The sequence below is a fragment of the Argiope bruennichi genome, chromosome 5, assembly GCF_947563725.1.
Source record: "Argiope bruennichi chromosome 5, qqArgBrue1.1, whole genome shotgun sequence".
Lineage (NCBI taxonomy): Eukaryota > Metazoa > Arthropoda > Arachnida > Araneae > Araneidae > Argiope > Argiope bruennichi.
The window spans coordinates 97278505-97304218 of NC_079155.1; the positions used below are offsets into that span (position 1 = coordinate 97278505).

The 25714-nt window shown below is 26.0% G+C and overlaps 2 protein-coding genes across 2 annotated transcripts; one reads left to right on the forward strand and one right to left on the reverse strand.

The window, feature by feature from the left end:
* Positions 1 to 5720: 5720 nt before the first annotated feature.
* On the reverse strand, positions 5721 to 22446 carry LOC129969149 (dolichyl-diphosphooligosaccharide--protein glycosyltransferase subunit 1-like). Its single transcript, XM_056083575.1, has 10 exons — positions 22142 to 22446; positions 20345 to 20403; positions 18796 to 19117; positions 16401 to 16607; positions 12919 to 13111; positions 11921 to 12020; positions 8144 to 8282; positions 6840 to 6959; positions 6278 to 6523; positions 5721 to 6072 (listed from the first exon to the last, which is right to left on the reverse strand). Exons 1-10 carry the CDS (start codon positions 22361 to 22363, stop codon positions 5890 to 5892), a joined length of 1791 nt encoding a protein of 596 aa, XP_055939550.1. The 5' UTR covers positions 22364 to 22446; the 3' UTR covers positions 5721 to 5889.
* A 280-nt stretch (positions 22447 to 22726) lies between these two features.
* LOC129968937 (ADP-ribosylation factor-like protein 6) lies at positions 22727 to 25187 on the forward strand. The gene has a single exon (XM_056083299.1). The coding sequence runs from the start codon at positions 22839 to 22841 to the stop codon at positions 23406 to 23408; it is 570 nt and encodes a 189-aa protein (XP_055939274.1). The 5' UTR covers positions 22727 to 22838; the 3' UTR covers positions 23409 to 25187.
* Positions 25188 to 25714: the final 527 nt, after the last annotated feature.

Consider the following 25714-nt stretch of genomic DNA (forward strand, 5'->3'; position numbering starts at 1 on the left):
TATTTTTATCTTTATATAACTAAAAAAAAGAAAAAGAAAGCTATTTTAAACCATACAAGCATCTCTGGGACAATTAGCATTCTTATTGATTTACTGAATCACACAAGACTATAGAACTATATCCAAACATATTACTATATAATATTTAGTTCATTTTTTAAAGGTGGGATTACATTAAATATATAATTATATTTTATTAGTAATTTATCATAAATAATATTGTTACTTTTTCCAGTCATTGAAAGTTTTCTTTCATATAAAGGAGAGAGAAAAAAACTGAGAGAAATGCATTTATCTATTAACTGTGATTAATTGGTTTTCTGCTGTGTGCAAGTTTAATATAAACACATTTTTCACAAATATTTTCACACTTCTATAATGACTAAAACACATAATCTATTATGTTTCTTGAAACTGTAGTCCTCTTTCATATTGTTTTAAATTATAGCATTTCTTTATGTGAATGTTTTTAATTATCATTACTCACTGCATTACTGTCCTTCAAAAAATAATATGTAATTTTCCATAAAATATTCAGCAATCACATCTCCATCAATTGAAAGAAAATTGGAATGTGTGTGTTGGCTCTTTACAAGTGCAATTTTCTGACCTACGACTATCAATTTAAAAAAAAAAATTTAGTTACTTAAAAATTAAGTCGAATTTTGTCATTTTTCCATGATAATTTCTAAAAATAATATTATTCCAAAATACATTTTTCTTCATTTTAAAAAATTTTCTTTTAATGATATTAATTTAATAGTCTTGTAAATTTTTCCTGAATTTTAAAAAACTTTATATATATATTATTTACTTAAATTTCTAACAACAGATTACATTTTTGTTTACATTGCTTTCATCAAACATATGGTTGCAAGATTTTTATCTATTTATTAAAACCTGGAGAAGAATTTTATTTAATACCTATGTAGTTTACAATTTGAATAAAAGAAAGCAGAGTTACTGTACCACAAAATTTAGAAAATACATAACCATATGATGACACACAATGCTATGATGTCATGTAACTGGTTTCTATTAGAGAAGTTTGTGTACAAAATGAACTAACATAAGTAAAACTATTAAAATGGTTTGATTTAATATCTATGAAAATTTGTTGCTTAGTAATATATTTGTTGATAAAACCATAGACATGAAGTTATGAATAAGAGAATTTAATTGAAATTAAATACTACCAATATAGCTTTTGGCAACAATCGCAATAGCTGGGTAGTCTGTAATGAAGCAAAATCACAACAATGAATTAGGAAGATCTTGTTGGAACTTTGACTATTAAAAATTCATGAAATATTACAGAAAAATTAGTGGGATAAACTTTATTAAATAAAAACCTTTCATAATAAATATCATTCAAAGTCAAGGTTCAATAGAAAATTTTATTAAATTGAAGTTTATTAAATTAAAACTATTGTATATTGAAATTCTGAATGCTTTTGATACATACTAATATACACAGTTATTATTTAAATGGATAGATATTTTACTTTGCACTTTTTACCCACCAACTATAATTTTAATTTTTCCATTGTTTCAAATTTCATTATTTTCTGGCCAGTTATTAATTGATTATAGTAGACATATAACATCATTATAAAGGGTTAACTTGCTAAGTTCATGATATGAAACCATCAATATTAATTGTTTGATAACACAGCTCTTATTGAACTTGGGTAGGCATAAAATAAATAGGTGGTGGATTAGTGCATTAAAATTGCTTTTATGAAGCATTAAAAATCCATTTGAAAATAACACTATAAACCCTTTATTTAAAGCAAATAATTTAAATAATGTCCCTTTATTTTTTTCTCCCAATTAGTAAGAAAATCATTATAATTTTCTATGTTGTGTACATGCATTATTTTATATATGTATTATGTAATACAAATATATTCTATTTTAAATACTGTTCATAACATAAATCATGATTTAAGACTTTTTAACTCCAATTAAGTAATTCTAATCTCCAGATTAAGGCTCCAATTTTATGGTTATGCTTTCATTTAAATTTTTTTAATTGAGGAATTACTGAGGTCTGAAGACAAATTAGTAAATCATTTTCTACTTGTAAAGGAACTTCTCTGAATATTAAATAATTTGCCAAAAATATTGAGTTTAAATATCTTAGTAAATTGACAATATGTCGGTTTTTAAATTTACACACAAATTTTGTAAAAAAAACGTTTTTAATTAGTAGTTTTTATAAAGAGTTAATTGAAATTTTTCATTATAGAGTTATTGAAATTTTCATTATTTCATTTCATAATTAATCAAAAATAGTTAATTGTGTAATAGTTTTTTCATTTTTCACATTTTGATGTACACGATACATTTTATTTTAAGATCTTTTTTTCTTTTTTTTTGTATGCAAATGTTTCACAAATTATTATCAATCGTATTTTTATCCAAAATCTTTCAATCAAAGCAGGAATTATTGAATTGCAACAGCATATTTCAATTCATAGGAAGACAGTATTTAACTTTTAGAGAATCAGATGTTGTTTTATTCATTGAATTTTGATAGAAGCATCATTTGCCCAATCAATAAAATGATGATAACAGGACTTCATAGTTAATCAGAATAGAATTTGTAATTATATTTAGATACATGATCAGTTTCTGTCTTGTCCTTTTTCAGATGAGTTATTTTAAATATGTTATATCTGGCATTGACAGTAAGAATATACAGAAGAGCTCCAGGTGTTTATCTGAATTGCCGCCTAATTTATCAGCAAAGTCTTTATTTTTCAAGTGTGATGGTGAATTAAGACAAAAGTTATTTGCTTTCCATTACATTGAATAAGCCTTTGATTTTTGCAGAATTCTATATCAACTTTTCCAGATATTGATTCCAAGATAGTCCTTTACTTCCACCAAGTCTTTAATAAATTCATCAAGAAAAAATTGAGATTTTCAATGATGCAATCAGTAAATCAATAACATTTAAGATTTTCAGTAGGTGGTTCAAGGTCACATTTTCTACTGCATTACAGGTACCAGACAGCCAATAACGAGATAGAAAATGTGACCTTGAACCACCTACAGAAAAGTAAGATATTACTATAGCATTTAATAATTATATACAAAATTAAAACTTGAATAATTTTTATCCTCTTGCTTCAAAAAGACTTATTATTTGAAATTGTCTCAAAATATAATGTTATCTTTCTTAAAGTTCATATTTGATTTCATTGAAATTTAATATGAAATCTTGTTTTAGAAACACTATATTAAGTAATGTGCAATGTATAATCATTTCATGAATTTTGTCCATCATTTTATAATGATCATAAATTTTTCCTAAACCTAATGCAGAAAATAATTTTCCAGTTTTTTGGAATATGCAATAAGACAAATATTTTAAATGTCTTAAGCACTTTTTATATAATCTTTTTTGCATTGTTCAATTGATCATATTTTTTATTTTTAAATGACAAAATTAAGTTTTTAGCAAAATTTATAGTTTTTATAATGTTAAACTTTTTTGTTTTCTTTCGAGCCTATATCACTTCCGAATTTCGATCAAAATTAGAATTAGATATTCATTGCCACAGTTAAAATTACTAGCCCAAATAGCCGTAATTCTAAATTTCCAATATTCAATATGTAAAAAAAAATATTATAGATATATACCGTCTTTCAAATCGATCAAGGAGAAGATGGGTCTAAATATACATTTCAAAACTAAATGCAAAGTATACTGTATTGAGAAAATATACCAGACAATCAAGGTTAGAATACTTAATGTGCTTTCCTTCTTTATAAATATACATTTCAAACAAGATTTATTAACAAAAGATTGTTTGAGCAATTAGAATAAAAACTGAATTATTTATTAAGAGTTAATAATTAAGAGCTTAATTCAGAGAAATATTACATAATATAAATAAAAACATAAGATTTGTTACATTTTAAATATTAAGGGAGAGACAAGGTATCTATCTACTGGATCATTTTTTTATATTTGAAATATATTTAAAAAAATGTTTTGATTATTTGTACAAAATTCAGCTTTAAAAAAAAAGTGCTATTTGATATAACATGAAATGTCACTATTTATGACAGCATTTTACAGTTTCATCTATATTAAAATGCTAAATTGTCTTCAAAATATTATATTAAGCTTGATCTTTAAACATTTCTAAAAACACTCCATGGCAATATTTGTAAAATAGCATTGGATTTAATAAGCACCAACTTTAATACAATAGAACATAGGTAAAACCTTGATTCTGTGATCCTTTGATTTCAGAGTGAAAATGCTTCCATCATACCATCTTAAAAAGCTAATAATGATTATACGGCAATATTCAGTTATATTTTTTATTTGGCAGGGTTCATAACCAATTTTATTTCAGTACTTCAGGGGTGTTTGTGGGACCCCAAAAAATCCCCTGAAACTTTTACGGACTTACTACCGGCATTTTGGAGTTTCGAGAAGGGGGGGGGGGAGAAATGAAAAATTACAATTATGAAGTATTGAATGACCTAATTATAAAAGTTCAATGAATTACTTTTTTTGCAAAATTAAGACCTTTGAACCCAGGTCACGTGATCGCACATCTGGTCGAACGAAGTCTCTCCCTTTTTTTTCTGCCGCGCCTACTTGCCGAAAAGAATCCAGAAGAGAATGTCCGAGAACCGGGGAAATGAGTCATAACTCGCAATAAGGAAAGAACAAAAAAGAAGTTTTTTTCCCCCTTTTCACGCATTATCACTGCCTTTGGAGAAAGAAAGGAAAAGTTTTCACCACACACACTGACCTTGCGTTTTCTGCTTTCAAAGCAAACAAAATTACCCAGATCAAAATAAATAATTCATTATTATTCCTACTTCCTTTTGAACGACGATCCCCGGAATTTCCGGGTATCGAAGTTCAAAATCCCCGGAATTCCGGGGTTTCCCCGAAGCACAAACACCCCTGGTACTTAGATACAAATAAGGATAGCAAAAATATTTTCATACAAAGATAGGGTTGAAAGTAATAAAGTTCAAGATCCTGTTTTAACAATGAAAAACGTTTTATCATTTGAACTTTCATACTTGTGATCGCTAGCATAAATAAGTCAAAATTTCAATAGCTACTTATTTGTTCTCTTAGCAGAAAATTGCTACCAATAGCTTTAAATTTATTTTTATCTATTATTACATGTTAATTAAGTACAGTGCAAAATTTATTTTCTACTTTCATAGAAATATTTTCAAAGTTTTACTATACAAACAAAGTTATACTTCTCAAAGCATACCTAATTTCACCCCCCCCTTTAACAATAAAAATACTATACAAATGAAATGTTCTAATGAACTCCTCAACCATTATAAAAAAGGGCAAGTATATTTAATGTGAGTATTCAATTTACTTACATTTGAAGTTGTTAATGACTAATTTTAAAAAGATGAAAGTCGTGAAAAGTTTCAAAAAGATGAAAATTCATTACAGACTGATCATAGATCTGCCAATGATTTATTAGTTGCATAAGTCAACTAAATTAGACAGGTTTATTCAAGTAATTAAATTATGTATATTTTCTGATTGAAATATACATAAAGAAGCAAAGTAAAAAGTCAAAAAGATGTGCAGAAAAAAAAATAATTATTGAAGTTTCAGGAATTTTTCTGCTTAAGAAAAATTAATAGATCTTAGCTAACAAAGGTTAAATACAGCGTGCAACATTTTCAGTATTTAGTAAAAAATACACAAGTACAAAAAATTCTTTTATTTTTTTTTTAAACCTAAATTTATGTTTTCTCCAAGAGAAAACACAGTACCAGAAAACTTTCCAACTATTCATATTTTTGATCATGGAATGAATTAAGTAAGGCAATACCAACAAAATGAAGCATGTAAAACATGAATTTAGTTGGGAGTCTTTATAAAGAAGACATTACTGCACAGACTTTCTCAACAATGTCATCTTTCTTTTTTGTTATTGCAGCATCTGCATCCAGATACTGTTGTTTGCTTATTTTGTTTGCAACAAGTCTTTCAACAAGCACTGTCTGTTGTTGAAATTGTTCTTTGTATGCCTTGTCATGACGCTGTATTTCAGCAACCTAAAATAGAAAGAAAAATATTTGTATCTATTTAAATATAATAACAAAAAATTCATAAACATTTAAAACATACTAATTTCATAAGTCAAATGAATGCAATAATTCAAACAGAAATCTATTTGATTGGAGACTTTCTTTGATTATAACTAGAGAAACATAAAATTTTAGAATTATGAAAAATATTATAGCATTAAAAAATATATACTTTATCAGCAGCCTCTGATCCCTCCTGTTTTAGTTTCATCAAAATGTCAGCAATAGCTTGAGTTTCATATTTATGCTCAGCATTCAGTTTCTTTACAGTAGCCTGATAGCTGTTTAGATCCTTATTTTGCTTGAACACTTTTAGAGCTTCATCAAATTTAGTGTAAATTGCTGTTCTGTTGGTACAATGGTTATGAAATGCATCAATGTAACCCATCACACGTAGTTTGCGTTCCTTTGCAGGATCCTGTCAAAATGAAAAATATGAGTTAGTAATTCCACATTTAAAATCATTTTAAGTATTATAGAAATAAATACTGAAAATTTCAATAATATATTTTTATATCATTTATACTATAGCCTAGTAAGAATTTCTAGCTTATATCTAATATTTACAATTTTCATTCACAATGTAAGATAATATATAAATACAAAATTCAGAAGTCATCCTCATTTGGAAATGAATTATAAATTTAAAAGATTTAATGCCCTCTAAGTACTAGAAGTAAATTATTTACACTACAACTTATAAATTCAAAAAAGGAATTTGATCAGACACATACCCTTGTAATACTGAAGTCAAAGCGTACATAGATGATAACTACTACAAAACAAAGATATAAAGCTATCACAACTAAAATAGGTTCTTGCAACATTAGCAATTTCTTGTATTCATAATGCACCTGCAAAACAGAGAATTCATATCATTTGCAATACTTTTCACTTATTCTACTAAAAAATGAAAACAGTTAAGAGGTACTTTTACTTCATTATTATTGTTGTCTTCCAAAATGTGTTTCAAGACTTCAATAATAAATTTTAAAAACTATACATAATAAAGAAACATTTACAAAGCCCTAAATAAAAGTTCTCATATAGTTTATACAACTAAAAATTAAAAGTAAATTAGTTATGAAATACATACATAAGTATATGTGCATTTTAAAAAAAAATCCAACACTAATAAAGATGAAAGTTTGTCGATAATCTTCAGGACAGTGGAATCTAGAGCTATCAAATCTAATGCAGAAACACTTTGAATGATGGGAATGTGTATCTCAAACTCTTATTTATCTTTTCAAATAGTAATTTCTTAAATCGAATTTCAATATTTTCAGCCACTCTTTTACCAATTATCGCATAAAAGTGCCTTTTACATAATTTTAAAGTGAAACAATTTATGTTTTAAAAGAAACTGGTTAAATACTGTACAATATTTAGTGTAATTGTCATGATCTGTGATCAAGTTCTTTCATGGAGCGAGTTTTACATACTCTCTTCTCCAGATGAAAGAAGCAAAAATTAACAAATTAAATATAAGGAAAGGAGAAGAATCAAAGAGTGAAATTTCATTATCTAGAAGTTCGGAGGGGGGGGGGCTAAAAAATTTACAGAGGAGAAAAAAACCATTTTTATACATTTAAAATGTAAGAAATAATCTATTCTATTGATATTAAATATAATATATGGCTTTTTGTGAGAATATATATCAAATATCTACTGTAAATTAAGGAAATTATATTATATTGAACAAATCTTTCATTAAACTGAATTATAATTCTATAGACATAATGGAAAAGATAAACATCTAAAAATTCATGCTTTCTTAATTCATAGTAATCATTTGTTTGAATTATCAATTTTATTGCATCAATTTTGAATGAAATTTACTAAGACTGATAGCTTAACATTCAACTTATTAGTTTCGGGTACAACAATAAACACATAGAATTGTAAAATAATTGTGAACCAGATAGTCTCTTAAGAGGACTAATAACCAATAAGCATTATTCTAATCTTGTAATATATATAGCCTAATGATATTTGCAATGACACAAGCATAGTCATAATTCAATGTTGAACTTACTTCAAAATCTTGAATATGTTGTTCAACAAGATTTCTGTGTTGGAAAACAATAACAGGTCGTCCAACAGTATCCAAGTAAGTATAATGCAGTTCATCAGGCAAACGTTTTGCAGGATACGGTAATTTTACTTGAATATTTCTGAAATACAAATTATAGAATAAAATAATGGGGTTTTATTCAAAGAATATAAAGGTTCAAAATACAATTAATATGTTGATCAATAAAAGGCAACTGAATTTTATATATATATATATATATATATATATATATATATATATATATATATATATGAGTAATATCATTTCACTAAATATTTAAAGTTTCAGTTTAACATAAACTGCAATTACTGATGTTGAAAGAAAAATAAGAAATAAAATGTATGGAGATATTTTTTATGTAAAATATGCACTACCATTATCTAAGCCATATGTCCATGAAGCATTTCTAGGTACACAGAAAAACTGCACAATCAACAAACTTATCTAGGCTAATCTTAGTAAACAAAGTTTAAAAAATTTGAGATTTAATATTTTAGATTTGTATTAATATTAGAGAGAATCATTACAGACTGATGTTCATTAAATCTGAAATCTTTTCTATTATTCATAGAGTTTCCTAAAAATCAATATACTGATACCTGATCAATCCTGCCTTGAAATGCATTTTTATTGTGCAATGCTCAACGTTGCTCTAAAAGTCCAAAGACAGATTAACTCATAAACTGCTAAATTGTCTCTGCCATTTAACAATTTTATCCACTAAAATAACTCTTTCCTTTTTAGTCATTATAATAAAACACATAACTTCCAACTTTTCAAAAATTAAATTGCAAACATTTAATAAAAGAATAAAAAGTGATATCCATTACCACAGCCGATTAATTACATTCAAATCTTCTATAAAAATTAATGCTGAAATCTCTTAGTTATAAAGAAAAGTAGATACCAACAATAGTGGAAATTATACAACATACATGATAGAGGCTTAGAACTAAAAAAGCTCAATTTCATAAAATATTGAATTAAGCCAAATGTTATTGAGCAGTAAATTATGATTAAATGAACTATAAAATGAATGCAATTATACATATACAATATTAAAAATACAGTAAAATTATTGCATAAAAAAGAAAATTAACCTCAAGAATGTTAAAACTCAATTCTGAAAATGTAGACATTTGTAGAAGCATGTCATGTGTGCTATAGAGTATATTTTCCAATTTTATTTTATTTATTCAAAACCAGTGTAAGTTAAAAGATAATGCAAGATAACAAGGCTGTAGTAGAAGCATGCCATCTGTGCTATAGAGTATATTTTCCAATTTACAGTTTTTTTTTTTATTTATTTATTCAAAACCAGTGAAAGTTAAAAGATAATACAAGTTAACAAAGCTCTAAAGAATAATAAACTAACAAAGATACCATTACAACATACATCTAATTAAGAATAGTTTATCTCTCTCTAAATCACAAAATTCTGCGTGAATTGTCTTAGGAGTTAAAAAATAATTAATATTAAGTAATTATATATCTACTAGTCAATTATCGCCATTATTGAAAAATATATTTTGCAAAAACAGTTAAGTGAAGAACGTTCTTACAGAATTCCTAAATTTATGGGAGAAGGGGGTTAATCAAGGATCATAAAATTGTATATTATAGATATAAAAACATAAATGATGCATTTAATTTTCAAATGAGCCATTATTTTTATTTTTGCTATTATTTTCAGATGCTTAAATGAACCCTTGACATGCAATTAATAAACCAAAACTTACAGTTCAAAATAAATTTTAAAATAAAAAGTAAGCATCTTTTTGAATAACTACTGCCTGGCTACAACTGCTAGGTCTCACTTCACAAACATATTCAAAATGTAATTAAAATTTATTAAAAAAAAAAGTTAGCTCTACAAGGGCTTCAAGTTTTAACTACAGCTTGGGAGATTGAAATGGAAAATCTAAAAGAATGAAATTAACAACAAAATTTTATTTACATTTAAAAAATGAACTGGAAATAGTATGCTATCAAAATATTTTACATTATCAATTTGATTCTTCCATGCTTCAAACCCATAAATTTTTACTGAATTGCAAACCACATCACTTAAAAAACCTGTCAAATTTTAGTACAATAAAATCACATTTTTTTTTCCCCTTAATATCAGATTGTAGCCAGGCAGTGGTTGATTTATAAGAACAGAATAAATACAGAATTTATAAGAATAATCTTTTTACTACAAAAACTGACTTCGGTTAATATTCTCAAACCTAAATAACCCAATTATCCTGTCAAATTCAAAATAGAAAAAGGATTTATCCAAAATTTCACAAATGAAAGAATATATAGCAAGTTGAGCATTCACATTTCAAACCCTTTAGTGGCCCTGGTGGGATGGGAGGAGAGAAAAGAAAAGAAACTACCTATGATTTGTATGAATCTTTAGCATTCTCTCACCTGTGGAATCCTACACAAATTTGCTGATGATCGACATATGAATGTGTTTGAAAAATCAAATTTCAAAATATTATTTAGTCATCAAGCCATCAGAAACACTACGTTTCATGACAATAAATGTGTTTCTAACAACCATCATTTTTTTTTTTTTTTTTCATATACCCTATTTTTAAAAAAAGTGGCAAAAATGGACAGAAAAGTGGATTATCTAACAAAATGTTAACAAATAATTGGATAATTTTCATCAAGGATAAGAAATAATCTCAGCTTGACAGATAGGGTTGAATTTTTAACTTTTTGCAACATATTTCAATGATTAATATTTTGAAGCAGGAAACTTGTAGTTTTTAACATTCTGAACATATAACAAGCAGCCCCACATCTTGATTATTCTGAAGAATTGGTATCCACATTAGATATGATTTGTATAATAGTCTCATGAATTGTTGACAATATGTAGACTATAATTACCATCACCCCTCATTAACTAACATTACTGAAAACTCTTTTAGTAATTTATTCTTCAAGAAGTCAAAGTACAAATTTACTGATGGACCATCTATCAAAACAGATAAAATCTTTCTAAAATCCAACTTTCCATAGAATTAATAAAATCTCATAAAATATTTTTAATTGAAGAACACCATATTAAAATATACGCCACATATCTGATTTCAATATCCTTTTCATTCCCAAACTAAATATATGTAAATCCATTTATTTTACTTGCAAACAATTATTTATTGTTTCAATAAATATTAGACTATATACATTAAGATAGTCCGACATTTAAATAAAACCTCCTTTGTGTATGGAATAATGCTCAATAAAATCAAATAAGAGCTTTTTGTTGAACCACAGAAGAAGTCTCAGAACATTTCTCAGAATAAGTTTGAAATAATCTCATAAGACCAATATGAATAATAACTGTATACACTTCAAAAAGCATTTTTCAATTCTTTATCTAAGCACTGAAAGACACAATGAATGACATAATAGCATCATCTCCAGTTACTAATTTTGTTAAATATTCTATGAAATTATGGTAGTAATCTGCTTACTCTTCCCCTCTCATTTCCTCTAAATTACATAAAGATAAAATATTGGTAAAGGACAACATTCACACAGCATTTATTGTCTGATAATAAAATTCTTAAGGCCAAATTAAATTGAATTTTTTTCTTTGCTCCCAAAAAATAATAGACATGCAGTTTCATCTAGTTTTCAAGCAAAGCAAAATTCAGTAATTTTAACAAATAAAACACACTAAATTAGAAACTCATCCAACAATTTTACATTTAAAACATATTAGATACTCACCTACAGCCTTCCGGAAGAATAACTTTAACTGTGCATTGATCAATGACACTGTCATCAAAGATATGGTCAACAAATCTCAATTTCAAAACATAATTGTCTCCTGCAATTAAATAATATCTTTAAAATACTATTTTGAGAATTAAACAGAAATGTAACTTAATTAATACATAACAGAAAGGTTAAAGTAAAATGTGACTGTTATTCTGATGCAAAATACTTTCACAAGATAAAATTCAGAAAAATTTAAGAAATTTGAATATTAAAATAGAAAAATGCAAACATAAATTATTCACATCAACAGCAATTAAAAATAGAAACAATTGAACTTAATGAAATAATTCAAAAGGGACTCTTAATTATCTATAATGATGAAATCAAACGGCATAGTGAAATTGATACTTGAAATTTCGTACATGTAATATATTTCAAAATAAATTAAAAATTATCTATCTTCCTAACGTACTTTCCTTAAAATTTCTACAATATGCAACAGAATTACAATCAGATTTAGACTAGGTTTCTCTACCAATATTAAATATTACAATATTAATTACTGGTAAATTCTATTGATTTAACTATTTTTAAGAATTAAAATAATATAGACATTTTTTGCTAGCAATATTATATGAAAACAAATAAACTGAAAATGCTTTTTCCAGCTTTTATAAAATGAATTGACTCATCCCAGGTGTCAACATAAAAAAACAGAAAAATCACATATTTGCTAGTTAATATATAGTTATATAAATTTTTAAAAGTATAATAAACTGAACTTCCAGGGATCCAATTTAATTTAAATACTAACAGTACTAATTTAAGCAGCATTGAGCTGTTAATCATGCACAGACTATATCTCATTCACAAATATTTATAGCAAAAAAAAAATAAAAAAAACAAGAATTATTTGAAATACAACTTAAAGAACTTTTATTTAAGGACCCATTTTAAAAATAAGTAATAAACAAATAATTTTAAAAGAAATAAAAATTATACAATACCACTGTTAAATAAATATTCATAAGTAGGCACATAATATCCTAAAACATAATGGGTTTTCCAGCCACCAAACAGTGGAAAGCGAGGTCGCAGCTCCACTTCAGTTGAATCCTCAAGGACACGTAAGTGACTCGTAGAAATATTTCCAATTTCATCACGATAATATACATCACTTGCTGAAGCAGGCAATACAGTCTAAAATGTAAACAAAACCACTGGTAAAAAGTTCCCATCAAAATATAAATAAAAATATTAGTAATGAAATAATAAAATAGTCATAAAAGTTAAATTTAACTTTTTGCACTTATTCAAAATTAAAGACAATTTACAATGCCGATGATGGAAGATGAAAAAATAAATGATTGAGTTCTCCAATGGATTTCAGGATTCAATCCCCAATACTATATTATATATATATATATATATATATATATATATATATATATATATATATATATATATATATACAGTGGCTCAAAAAATTGAGAGTACACCTTACTTTTACTTGATAAATCCGACTTTCGATATAAATAACACATTTTTGGAAAGTGTAAATATGGTTTTATTCTTATGCATAACAAATGGTTTAATTTAGAGTAAAAATGAAGAAAAATAAACAAAAAACTTTTAAATTGAAAAGTTTCAGAAGCATTTTAAATAAACATACGTAGAATTTTGCCTCAAAAAATTGAGAATACACCAATGAAATTTTTGCATTATCTCGAATAGAAAGAGTCAGTATATAGTTGCATGTACTTTGGCTTTTATAATGGCCTCTAAACGTCTGGTACCGATTCAACAGATTTTTGGTGGTATCTGAAGATATTTTACCCCACTCTTCTTGCAACACTTGTTTTAAATGGGTTTTGTTTCTAATTTTGTGTTTTTGGACCACTGCTTCGAAGGTGGCCCACAGATATTCAATGGTATTGATGTCGGGGTACCGTAGTGGTGTGTGTAACTGCTGTTTACTATGAAAAAGACACCATATTTTGACATTACGTGTATTCTGTTTGGGGTTGTTGTCCTGCTGGAAAATGGAATTTCCATTTAAACCCAAATTTTTAGCACTTTCCTTGAGATTGCTGCGAAGTATATCCAAGTAAACCATATCGTTTATAATGCCATCTATAAAATTTAAATTTCCTACTCCGGCTGAAGCCATGCAACCTCAAATCATGACGGAATCCCATCATGGTTAACTGTAGGACGTAAATGTTTTGGATCCAAAGCAGTATTAGGCTTTGTCCATGCAATATGGTCGCAGCAATCTAAAGGAAAGTGTTAAAAATTTGGGTTTAGATGGAAATTCCATTTTCCAGCAGAACAACGACCCTAAACAGAATGCACGCAATATAAAAATATGGTGTCTTTTTCATTGTAAATAGTAGTTGCACACACTACCACAGAACCCGGACATCAATGCCAGTGAATATTCGTGGGCCACACTCGAAATAGTGGTTCAAAAACACAAAATTGGAAACAAACCCCATTTAAAACAACTGGTTCAAGAAGAATGAGGTAAAATATCTTCAGATGCCACCAAAAATTGGTCGAATCGGTACCATGACGTTTAGAGGTCATTATAAGAGCCAAAGACATGCAACTTAATAGTGACACCTTGTTTCTATGCATGGTATTACAAAAATTTCATTGATGTATTCTCAATTTTTTGAGGCAAAATTCTGCATATGTTTATTTAAAATGCTTTTGAAACTTTTCAATTTACAAGTTTTTGGTTGATTTTTACTCTAAATTAAACAATTTGTTATGTGTAAAAATAAAAACATGTCTGCACTTCCCGGTAATGTGTTATTTATATTGAAAGTCGGATTTATGAAGTAAAAGTAAGGTGTACTCTCAATTTTTTGAGCCACTGTATATATATATATATTATTTATAATTACAGATAATGGAGAATTATTAAATTTTATAGCTGCATACTTCTTTTATTTTTTGCTGTCAAAAAATTCTGCAATCATTTTCAAAATAAAGTGCATCCATGCTTAACAAGCATAATTTTTTCTCAAATCTTACATGTAATGAAAAACTATTAAGCAAAATAATTTATTTCATAGGAATCTGTGTAAAATAGAATAATACTTTCCATTCAGAAAAGAAATGCTGATAGGTATTTATAATAATGTAATTTTTTACAAGAAAATTGCTTTCAGACATTATTGCTATTGCTTCTAGTGAAAATGAAACAGCATTACTGTTAAATGAATTTGCAGTCTACATAGCTGCAACCTTACTAGGGTGGTGATTCTCAAGATATTATGCATTAAATTCTCATGCTTTCAGCATCTCCCTCATTTCACTTAAAATCACTGCCCTACATTGCTGTGATGCAGAATGCAGCTCCATAAGCTCTGGCTATGTTTTTCCCACTATCTTATTGATTTCATCGCTATCCACTTCTAGTCCCGTAATTTTTGGCCAGAGATAAAATCTCCTCAATTAAGACTTCACAGACACTTACTCAAACCCCTCGGAGTCATGTTAGGCAATGCTTCCACCCAAGGGTTCTTTTCAAACAAATGTTCAGCACAGACAGATTCAGGCAATTCCAGCAGAGTCACAGTGTCTCCTTGCCACTCATTAAGCAAATCACTTTTTTACATTTTGGTTTCTTCATTATGAAAGGTTTGACTATATTTGATTTCTTAAATAACCTACTATAAGCTTAGGACTAACTGTTAGTTCTTCAGTTTTTACAATAGTATAAATACAATACGCTTGTACGTAGTGGTACATTTATAATGGAAGGAGGAGCTGAGCTAAATATGTATTTTGAGAAACCCTAATGACTTTACATATAAAGGAAAAATCTGTCCATAAATTAAAAAGCAGCAAGTGGTTTCCTTATATTAATTTTCTCTAAAGACAGTTTTATGTCTAATTGCTTGAAACTATTTTTGTGTTACTCATTACAAATTATGAACAAAAAATGATTAAATTTATATAAACATGCCCTTGAAATATTAAAAATATTATAGAATCATTACATTAAAGAATTGATCTAAAGGATGATAAAAATTGATTCTAAACACAATAAAAAAATCACAGGAATATATCATGTCTCATAGAGTCTGGCAAATTAACAGGTATGGTATAAGAATCCTGTGATATCAGATGAGTCAATTTGATAAGTTTGAAGGTAGATGGAAACAAAATTAGGCAAATAAGAGTTATAAATTGTTTCTTCATAGCATGGAATCAAAGATATATCTATAATTAATAATAGGGTGAAAAAATGCAGTGTCTCATTGATTTGTATTTATTATGAACTCCAGTATTTTTTCAAAATCTGCTCTCTATTACAAAATCTTCTTAACTTCAATATGCATATTCAAGTGATATTAAAAATCAACCATTAACTTCCTAAAGTCATGCAATAATTTTTGTCCAATTTTAAATTCTTCACAGATTCAAATTTGATATGTTCCACATTTTCAAAGACTAATATAATAAAAATACTTACCTTAAATGCTTTGACAGATGCAATGCCACTCTGATCCCGCTGGAATTCATATCGAGAGAAGGCCCCTTTCAATTTGGCTCCTGTGTGAGCAATGTCTATTTCCTCTTCGATAGAGATGACACCCCAGTGGGAAACTTCAATAGCTCGGTTTAAGTTTGTTACTGTCAAGAAGGGATTATTGTTCTCGCAATGAATAGTCATTTTGTTCTAAAAATAAAATATTACATTTATTAAATAAATGATACTTTAAAAAAATTATTACATAAAATAACAAATGCTACATTAATAATTACAAAACAGGTTTTTTTTCTCCCTATTTTGCAGTAAAGAAGTCTCATTAAATATTAATAATGTTATTACATGACATTTTCTATCACTCACTCAAATATATACAATCATGCTGCAAAAATACTAAAACATTAAATGTATTTCCCTATACAGCTGCTGTATTTAGTATATTTAGGTGCACATTAACTGTTATCAAACTACGAGAACAATGAAATACACGTTTAAATAGAGCATATTACATAAATTTAAGACAATCAGGTAATGAAAGGATCCATTGGATATCAATGAGCCTTAAAAGACTGAATGCTTTAGTTTTAGATGTATTTCTTTAATATTAAGCTGATTCTTTACTAAATGATATGCATCCATTCATGAAGAAAAATAATTTATTACAACAGAAATAAATTAATCAAAATGAATCCAAATAATTAGCCAGTTAATCAGTTTTTCTACTATACAATAAGTATGCCAAAATCTTCATTAGAATTTTACAAATACCTGCTCATTCAAACATAAAAACGTTTCAATATTTACAATCATTTGTTTACAAATTGCTTAAAACATACACCAGATATACTTCCATATATATAAGACAAAAATATCTGCATATAGGAATAGAATTAAAAATAATTTTCTTTCCCCCTTCTATATTTTAAGGGAACATGAAAGACACTCTGCAACTAGCTTAAATATCACATCTGAACTATTGTTGCAAAACAAGTCAAAATACAAAGAATCACAACAACAGGTGGAAATGTGAAGTATCAACAAACAAATTGCACAGAAGATATCTCAGACATGATAGCACAGAGCAATAAATTTGCTATCTGATGCTTTGCATAAAAGAAAAACATTACCTACATTAATTAATTTTTTAAAAATTTTGATTCTTTAAACTCAATATCTTTTATGAAGAAATTCAATTAGATGCCAATAATTCCTAAACACATCATGTTTTTACAAGAAATAGGTTATTCTACTGTTCTGATTTCCAGAGGTCATAGTGCAAATAAGTTGAATGCAAACTTTCAAAGCCAATTGAAATTAGCAATCAAAATACAAATATGAAAAAAATATTACAATATTCTTCCCAAATTTCCAAACATGATTGTTAAAATAATTAAATTCTATTCATAATGAATTGCCCAAATTCTTTTTAAATGGCTGAATAGGAACATAACATAAAATTCTAAGACAGTTTAAAAAATAAAAATCTGCTACGACCAGAAGATATTTTCTAAAAAATCTTATAATCACAGTAAATATATTTTCCTATTTACTATGTAATCTCTAATAATTTATAAAACAGCAATTAATTTTTGTAAAAGAAATGTTTTAAATACTTAAGTGCTACAATAATTCTCATTTACTCAAAATAATAAAATAAAAAATATTTCTATAAATATTTGAAAATCAGTACTAAAAAAGAAGATATAAAAATTAATTTATTCATAATTCAATGTTGAATTCAGTTATAAATTACATGAAACTATCCTTCATACAATTAGCCAATGCAGACCTTCTTTGCAATAGCAAATTTTCCTCAACTGGTAAATCTATATATCATATACTGATACAAAGATATAATCTAACTGTGATTATTAATAAATGTACTATTTTATTCTGAAATTTATCACCTTTATAAATTTTATTAAAAAAATAGAATTGTCTTAAAATGGAATAAAATTAAAAATGTATAGTCCTTCCCTCCTCTTTAAATGTGCAATTACAGGCCAACCTACTCAATAAAAATATACAATTAAATTGTTTTAATTAAAAGTTCTACAAAAAAAAAAAAAAAAAAAAAAAATTCTAACAGCCCACATTTTATACATTTCATATTTTTAAATTTTCAGATAAAGATAAAAGGAAAAACATGTTAAGATCTTCAAATAAAAGCATGCATTAAGGAGTACTTTATGGATAGATATTACTATTCATAATATATACACAAAACTATTTTAATCAGAAAATGTAAATAAGCAATAATATAATTTAATCTGCAGAAAATAATTATTAACTAATATAAAAAGGACATTTTTAAAAAAAATTATAGACAAATCGAATAAAATGCATCAAAATTTTAATTTTTAAAAAATTATCTTACCAGAGAATAAGGACCTATGTTGTCATAAGGCCCATAAGTAATGAGATTATCACTGTGTAATACAGGCTTCAGCTTAGAGAAAGACTCAACAGAATTTGAAGGCAAGGTGACACTAGTTGTTTGTGTCTTAGTAAGATAGGGGCTGTAATAATAGTGGTTTCCATGGTATAAAACTAATTGCTTTTCTGTTTGAGTTATGGTAGACGGGTAAGGAACAAGTGCATGAGTTAATACCAACTCCAGTCGTACAGTTGTAATTTTTCCAGGTGACAGAGGATTTTTGAAGTAAATCCTATGAGTGTCTTCATCTTTATGAGCTTTGCTACAAAAATAAGAAAAGAGAACATGTAAAGTTAATGAACATGCTATCTAATAGTAATATGCATATTTTAAAATACTAACAACATTTGGCGAACAACTCGTTCACCAGGATTAATAGTCCCTAAAATTTGCTATTAAATATTTAATGTAACTTGATCTGTATAGTTTCTTCAGCAGAATGAAGCTTTTTTTTTTTTAAACTGCTTTGTCAATATTGATTTATGTAAAGGAAAAGAAGTTTAATTTCTTTATTTTACATGTTTCATTATTTTTTATATTAATATTAATAATTTGAATTTAAAAAAATTCTGCAACTTTATTAGTGACTTATCAATAACTTTAGCATTCTAATATTCTTGGGTTTTTTAAAAATTATTATTGTTCATAATATGCTTAATATTCATTCAAAATTCTTGCATATCCTTTTATTCTAGTACAAAAACTTGCTTAAAAATTAACTATAGAAAAAAAATTGTATGTTTAAAAAGATTATTTTGAGTACTAAAATGATATAAAAATTATTTTCTTAGTCATATTTTTGGAAATTATTAATAGAAAAATAAATTTAATTAAAATATCAAAAAATTATTATCAGGGGTACACTTTTCCCAGCAAAGAATATAAATGGCAAATTTGGCAGCTCTAGGTTAATTGACTTAGTTTGTAGAGCACCAATGCACAAACACACATTCATCCTTAATATAAGTACAGATTTAACTTCAGAGAACAAATTATTTGTAGATGTTATTACTATAATTATTATAGAAGTAAGGCATATATATACATATGCAAAATATATATAAAACAGATTACTTTATATAAAACAAAATGCATCATTTTTTTAGATTAATATCGATGAGAAAAGTTAAAATTACTCAGGAATTTGTTATTTGATTAAACATATAAAAATTCAGACTGTTTAAAAAATTTTCATTATTGTGCAAATAAAATTCTTTCTAATAAGCATCTAAATAAATAACAATTATATGAATTCAAATACATTATCATATAGCAAGTTTAATAAAAAGTAATTTACAGATGCATATCAATTTATTTTAAGATCCATACAAAATTTTCAGAATAAATTTTTAGATATGCTAACAATGTTCAAATAGATAAAATTTCTTAAATAAAAAAATTTAATAAATTTCATCAATCACATATCAATATACAACTTCTTAATAAATTTTACTTTCTATTACATATTTTTCAAAGAAATTTAACCTACTTCTCATTCTGAGAAAGTTCATCAATCCTTAAAGAAACTTTGCCCTCATCTTGCATTTGCTAAAATGATATAAATATATAATTAGCAATATTCTGTAAAATAGTATTATAAAACATACAAGCTATGTCTAAAAAAATTTTTTAACATATATTTTACAGAGCAACTATTGTAAATATGCTCTATAAATAGATGAGCATAATTCTTTATCATTCTTCACAATAGTAATATTTCTCTAAAAGAGATAAAACTTAAGAAAGCAATGCATACAAAGTAATTAAAGAAAAGCAAATAATTTCAAATTTTATAATTCAGTAAAGAAAAGAAGCAAATTTCAATTTTTTTTTTTAAATCACTCTCTGATGTAGCATTTAATAATAAATTTATTTGATAAATACTAATGACAAAAAAAAAAAAAAAGATGCATAATAGGATGAATTGGCCAATGGAGGAGCAATAATTAGAAATATAATTTTATTAATAAAGCAATAATAAGAGTATCAATATGCAAAAATAAATTGAATATAATATACATAATTGCATTAGATAACCAGCAAATATTACTTTACATTACAAATAACACATTCAAAACATCTAGTATAAGGTATCAGAAAAACCATATTTTTCTTTATCAGGAAATAAACTGTATTTGATAGATTGAAATTCTTATAAATATATCTTTGGTTATTTGTTTACTTAAATCTATTCCTGAAAAAGGATTGATCAGTGCATTTATTGCTTGTAACAAAAATTATATCTTTTTCAAACAGAAAAATGCAGAATAAAATGTATTTATTTTCAACTGATATTAACAGAATAAAATAGAACTCAAATCATAACTACTTGCTGTTACAACGAAAAGATACAATACACTGAATTGCAGTTATTCATAAGTATGCATTAGAATATATGTTTTGATTAAACTAATAAATTAAAACAAACAATTTTCATTAAACCTGTTTATAAAATTATTCATTGTTAAAAACAAAATAAAGAATAAAAATTTTGATCTGTTAAGCAATAACACTTAAAAATGCTGAGAAGAAAAAACTTTTTTCATTAATAAGTACAACATAATTCCATTTTAATACATTAGTTTTAAAATTGACAAATAAAAATTATTTAGTACTTTAATATGTTCCTGAAAGTTATTGAAACATAGCTAAATTTGATATGATATAATTTTTATTTACCAAGATTATCCTTTTCGTTTATACATATTAAGATTAAATATATTTTTTTTCTCTGGGAAAATAAAAATTTTCATCGTGTTCATTCCTTCTTAAACAACTTAGTAGAGCTCCTGTCTTAAATTTTAATTTAGTTTTAGTTTACAGAACAAGCTTGAACTAGATAGTTCTAAGATTACTTTTTTAAAAACTACGATGACAATTCAAATAAAAGGACTAATAAAAACAAATATCCGATTTCAATTCATCTATATTTTACTGGATATATATAGAATACAAAGTGAGTTTGTAAAATGGAAGACTGACATTAGAATAAAATTAAATTTCAATGATAAAAATAAATGAGATATGCTTAAAAAGTTAATTATCGCATTTTAACATTACAGTTACTCATAAGTAAATTCATATACATTTAAATCGATCGATACCACTTTTGTAGATAAGCCATCAAAACAAAATTATTCACACCTATAAACAAAACAGTCACAGAAATTCCGAAACGGAAACTGATAGTTTCATACAGTTAATTCACAATATCAGTTTTCAATTAAATAAAATTTTTAAGTAACATTAAATGAAATTTACAGATTGAAACTTATTTTCCACTTACGAAAGCTCCAAAGTATGACAAATAAGGTCTAGTCTCTGGCTCAAGTGCATAGTGAAAAGTAGACACCGGCGATTTTCCGGTGTTTTCTAAAGTAAGTTTTATAGTAATTTTTACAAGTTGCGAAGCTATATCTATATTACGATCTACTTTGTTATTGACGATATTCGAATATCCTAAGCTGCAACAACTAAATAACAAAATCAAAATAACAGAAAAATGCATTATTAAATAGTATTCAAAAATTAAAAAAGTTCACCACGCGTCGCCTTCTTGTCATCAACAGCAAGATCAAATTCGTGATGACGATGAACTAACATCTTGTTGCCATACTTAGTACGATAAGAAAATTTTCCCATCAATTGCTGTTTTTTATTTTCTCTTAAATTCACAAATAAATTATTTGATTCTATTTAAAAGTAAGAATATATTACAAAGAAACATTTTATTACTGAAAAATTCGCATGAAGTTGTCAATTATTTAATTGTTTCTAAATATAAAATATATGATCTTCAAAAATATTATTTCCAGACCTTTTACGACTCAACTTATTTCTGACTTGTTATTTAGTTTTGTTTACCTGCATATCACGTTCATTCGGTAAACACATATCTTTGAATACTGAGAATAAGGTTGCTTTTGCTCTTATATTGCTTTTGAATTTCTGTATTTTAAGAAATTATATTGTAAAATACAGGAATGGGGTTATTTGATAAGTTGGCTTACTTTCTAGGTATTAAAAAAAGAGAAGCGAATGTTTTAATTGTTGGTCTTGACAACAGTGGTAAAACTACCATAATAAATCATTTCAAGCCTGAAGAGCAGAAATATATGGAAATTGTACCCACCGTGGGCTTTAATGTCGAGCGTTTTCGGATGAAAAATTTGAGTTTTACTGCGTTTGATATGTCTGGCCAAGGTCGCTACAGAAATCTCTGGGAGCATTATTATGCTGAAGCTCAAGGTATAATTTTTGTGATAGATAGTAGTGATGCCTTACGAATGGTTGTTGCAAAAGATGAACTTGAAATGATGCTTCAGCATAAAGATATTAAAGACAGGAACATTCCTATCCTGTTTTTTGCCAATAAGATGGATATGAGAGAAGCTTTGTCAAGTGTTAAAGTTAGTCAAGCTTTAGGATTAGATCGCTTGAAAAACAAACCTTGGCATATATGTGCAAGTAATGCTCTCACTGGAGAAGGCCTTGGTGAAGGAGTAGAATGGCTGAGTGATCAGTTGCGCAGTATAGTTCAGAATAAAAACTGAAAAGTTAAGTTTGCCAATGAATGATGAAAATGTGGTGGTATAAATATGACATCCAGAGAAATTATCAACTTTTATGTTTCTTGCCTATCTAGTGATAATCTACAAAAGTTGCAAAAAATTTCAATCAGAGAATTACTTTAATTTATCTTAGTATATGTTGAATATATATTTAGTGGATAGGATTACCACTAAATATGTATTCAATTTTTTTTCAATAAAATTAAATTGAAATTTTTAATAGTTATATTTTATTAAATGTTTTCTTTGTTTTCATAATCCTCTTGAATTGCTACATTCTGATTTTTTTGAAATGTTTGAATTATTCAACGTGAATCAATTTATAAATGACACTATGAATCGTATTTCTTAAGAATATCTTGAATGTAATAGTAATTATTTTAATTATGAATACTGAATGAAATCTGAAAACATATTTTCCTTGAAGTATGTAATTGAAAGATTGATTTAGACAATGAAAGAACTGTATACATACACTGTGTTCTGATGATGAATATTTTTTTCACTTAGATTTGTTGTTAGAGTATTCAGTGTTCCAATTTTTAAAAAACTTTTTGCTGCTATTACACTTTTTTTAGTGTATTAAATTCACTGTGATAGTGCATTTTTTTTTTCAGAAATCATTTTTCACCTTTGTAATATTTGTTACTTTTTTATATTAATTTTGATTTTGTTCGCATTATAGATTTATATCTGAAACAAAGCCCCATTAAAAAAAATTGAATATAAATTGAATTTTTAAAAAATATAAAGACTATTTGATATAGCTTTTACTAATGGGGAAATTTCATTTACCTTTTGATTACTCACTGGTATGTATTAATAACAAATTATGCTATTTTCAAATATAAATCAAAAGATGGGTTGTAAATTAACGAATTTTTTACTACATTTTTATGAATAATTAAAAAATTTTTTTAATAAAACAGAAATAAATATGTACTTAAAGTTTGTTTTTCTTATAAAAAATATTATCAAATTATAAATTATCACAGTTAAAATTCTGAGAAAGAAATAATTTAATTATATTTCTTTACAAAGTCTTATATAACTTTAACTTTATATAATTGTAGCAGCATGCACATTTTTAAAAAGCACAAATACTAATGCACATCACTTATACCTATTAGTTTGTATAATGTAACCACAAATGCTTCAATCAGTCCTAAAATTTTCTTTTTTTAATAGTGTATGCATATATTTAAATCTGCATAAATCAATTTTATCCATGATAAAAAATTGTGTTAAGCTTATGTGCTTATAAGACTGTAAGTTTTAACAACTATGAAATTGCACATTTTTATTTAAATATTTCAGGTCTAGTAAAAGATTGTTATTTTTTATTTTTAATGCTATATTCTTGTGTTGTCTTATTTACCCTTTTTAGACTATACTGGGCCTGTGGCAGAGTTAGGTTTTTCGCAACCCTAACCAGTGTAAACTATGAGTCCTTTTAATAAACTGCTTAATTTAGGTTCATATTTTAATTTTACATCATGTTAATGATTTATTTTAGGTTAATTTTTTTATTTTAATATCCTTGTAAAAATGCTTATGTTTGTATTTATTTATATTGGATGTCTGGAATAGTGATAATTCAATATTAGTAATCAAAATATTTAATATACATAATTTACTTAATTTTAATCAATTGATTGATATTTTTTTCACTTAATTTATCATTGTTGAAAAATAATGCTTATTAAAAAAGAAGAGCTTTTATAATTATTTAAAGATATTTAATTGTTATTATATAAGCATTGGAAATATTAATGTTTTTTAATTCATTATAATTAGCAAATTTTAATTTATTATAACTGGCAAATTATTTTTCCTCTTTAACCTTATTAAAATATTTCCTGTTATTTATAACTAATTTAATTCTTGGTTATAGTTTTGATGAGTTTTTTTTTTCTTTATGAATTTTATTAATAATGGCATTATTTAATCTCAGATATTTGTTAATCATTGTTATTTTTAAGAGTAAACTAATTAATCCGTCCATCGCCAAACTTTTAAAAAATGAAACTTGATTGATATATTTTATAAAAAAGAAATATTGAAATATTTTTGAAAAGAAATTTAATATGTAATCCGTCCATTGTAATAATCTTTCCATTGCAATTTAATATCCTTCTTATGTTACCTTTTAATGCATTGTTTATATCTATGTGTATTAAATTAATAATCAGTATTTAAATAATATTCAATAGTAAAAGTTGTACTGAATTGAATATTTGAATATAGAAACTAGTCATTAATTTTTTCTTCCTAGTCCTCAGTATTTT

What these genes read in the sequence shown, in the direction of transcription:
- LOC129969149 (XM_056083575.1), bottom strand. Translation starts at nt 22,363, where the DNA reads ATGCATTTTTCTGTTATTTTGATTTTGTTATTTAGTTGTTGCAGCTTA. An exon ending in ATTCTTCCGGAAGGCTGTAG is followed by an intron (nt 8,283 to 11,920) that starts GTGAGTATCTAA and finishes TTTGTATTTCAG; the next exon opens with AAATATTCAAGTAAAATTAC. An exon ending in TTGACTTCAGTATTACAAGG is followed by an intron (nt 6,524 to 6,839) that starts GTATGTGTCTGA and finishes TCATTTTGACAG; the next exon opens with GATCCTGCAAAGGAACGCAA.
- LOC129968937 (XM_056083299.1), top strand. Translation starts at nt 22,839, where the DNA reads ATGGGGTTATTTGATAAGTTGGCTTACTTTCTAGGTATTAAAAAAAGA.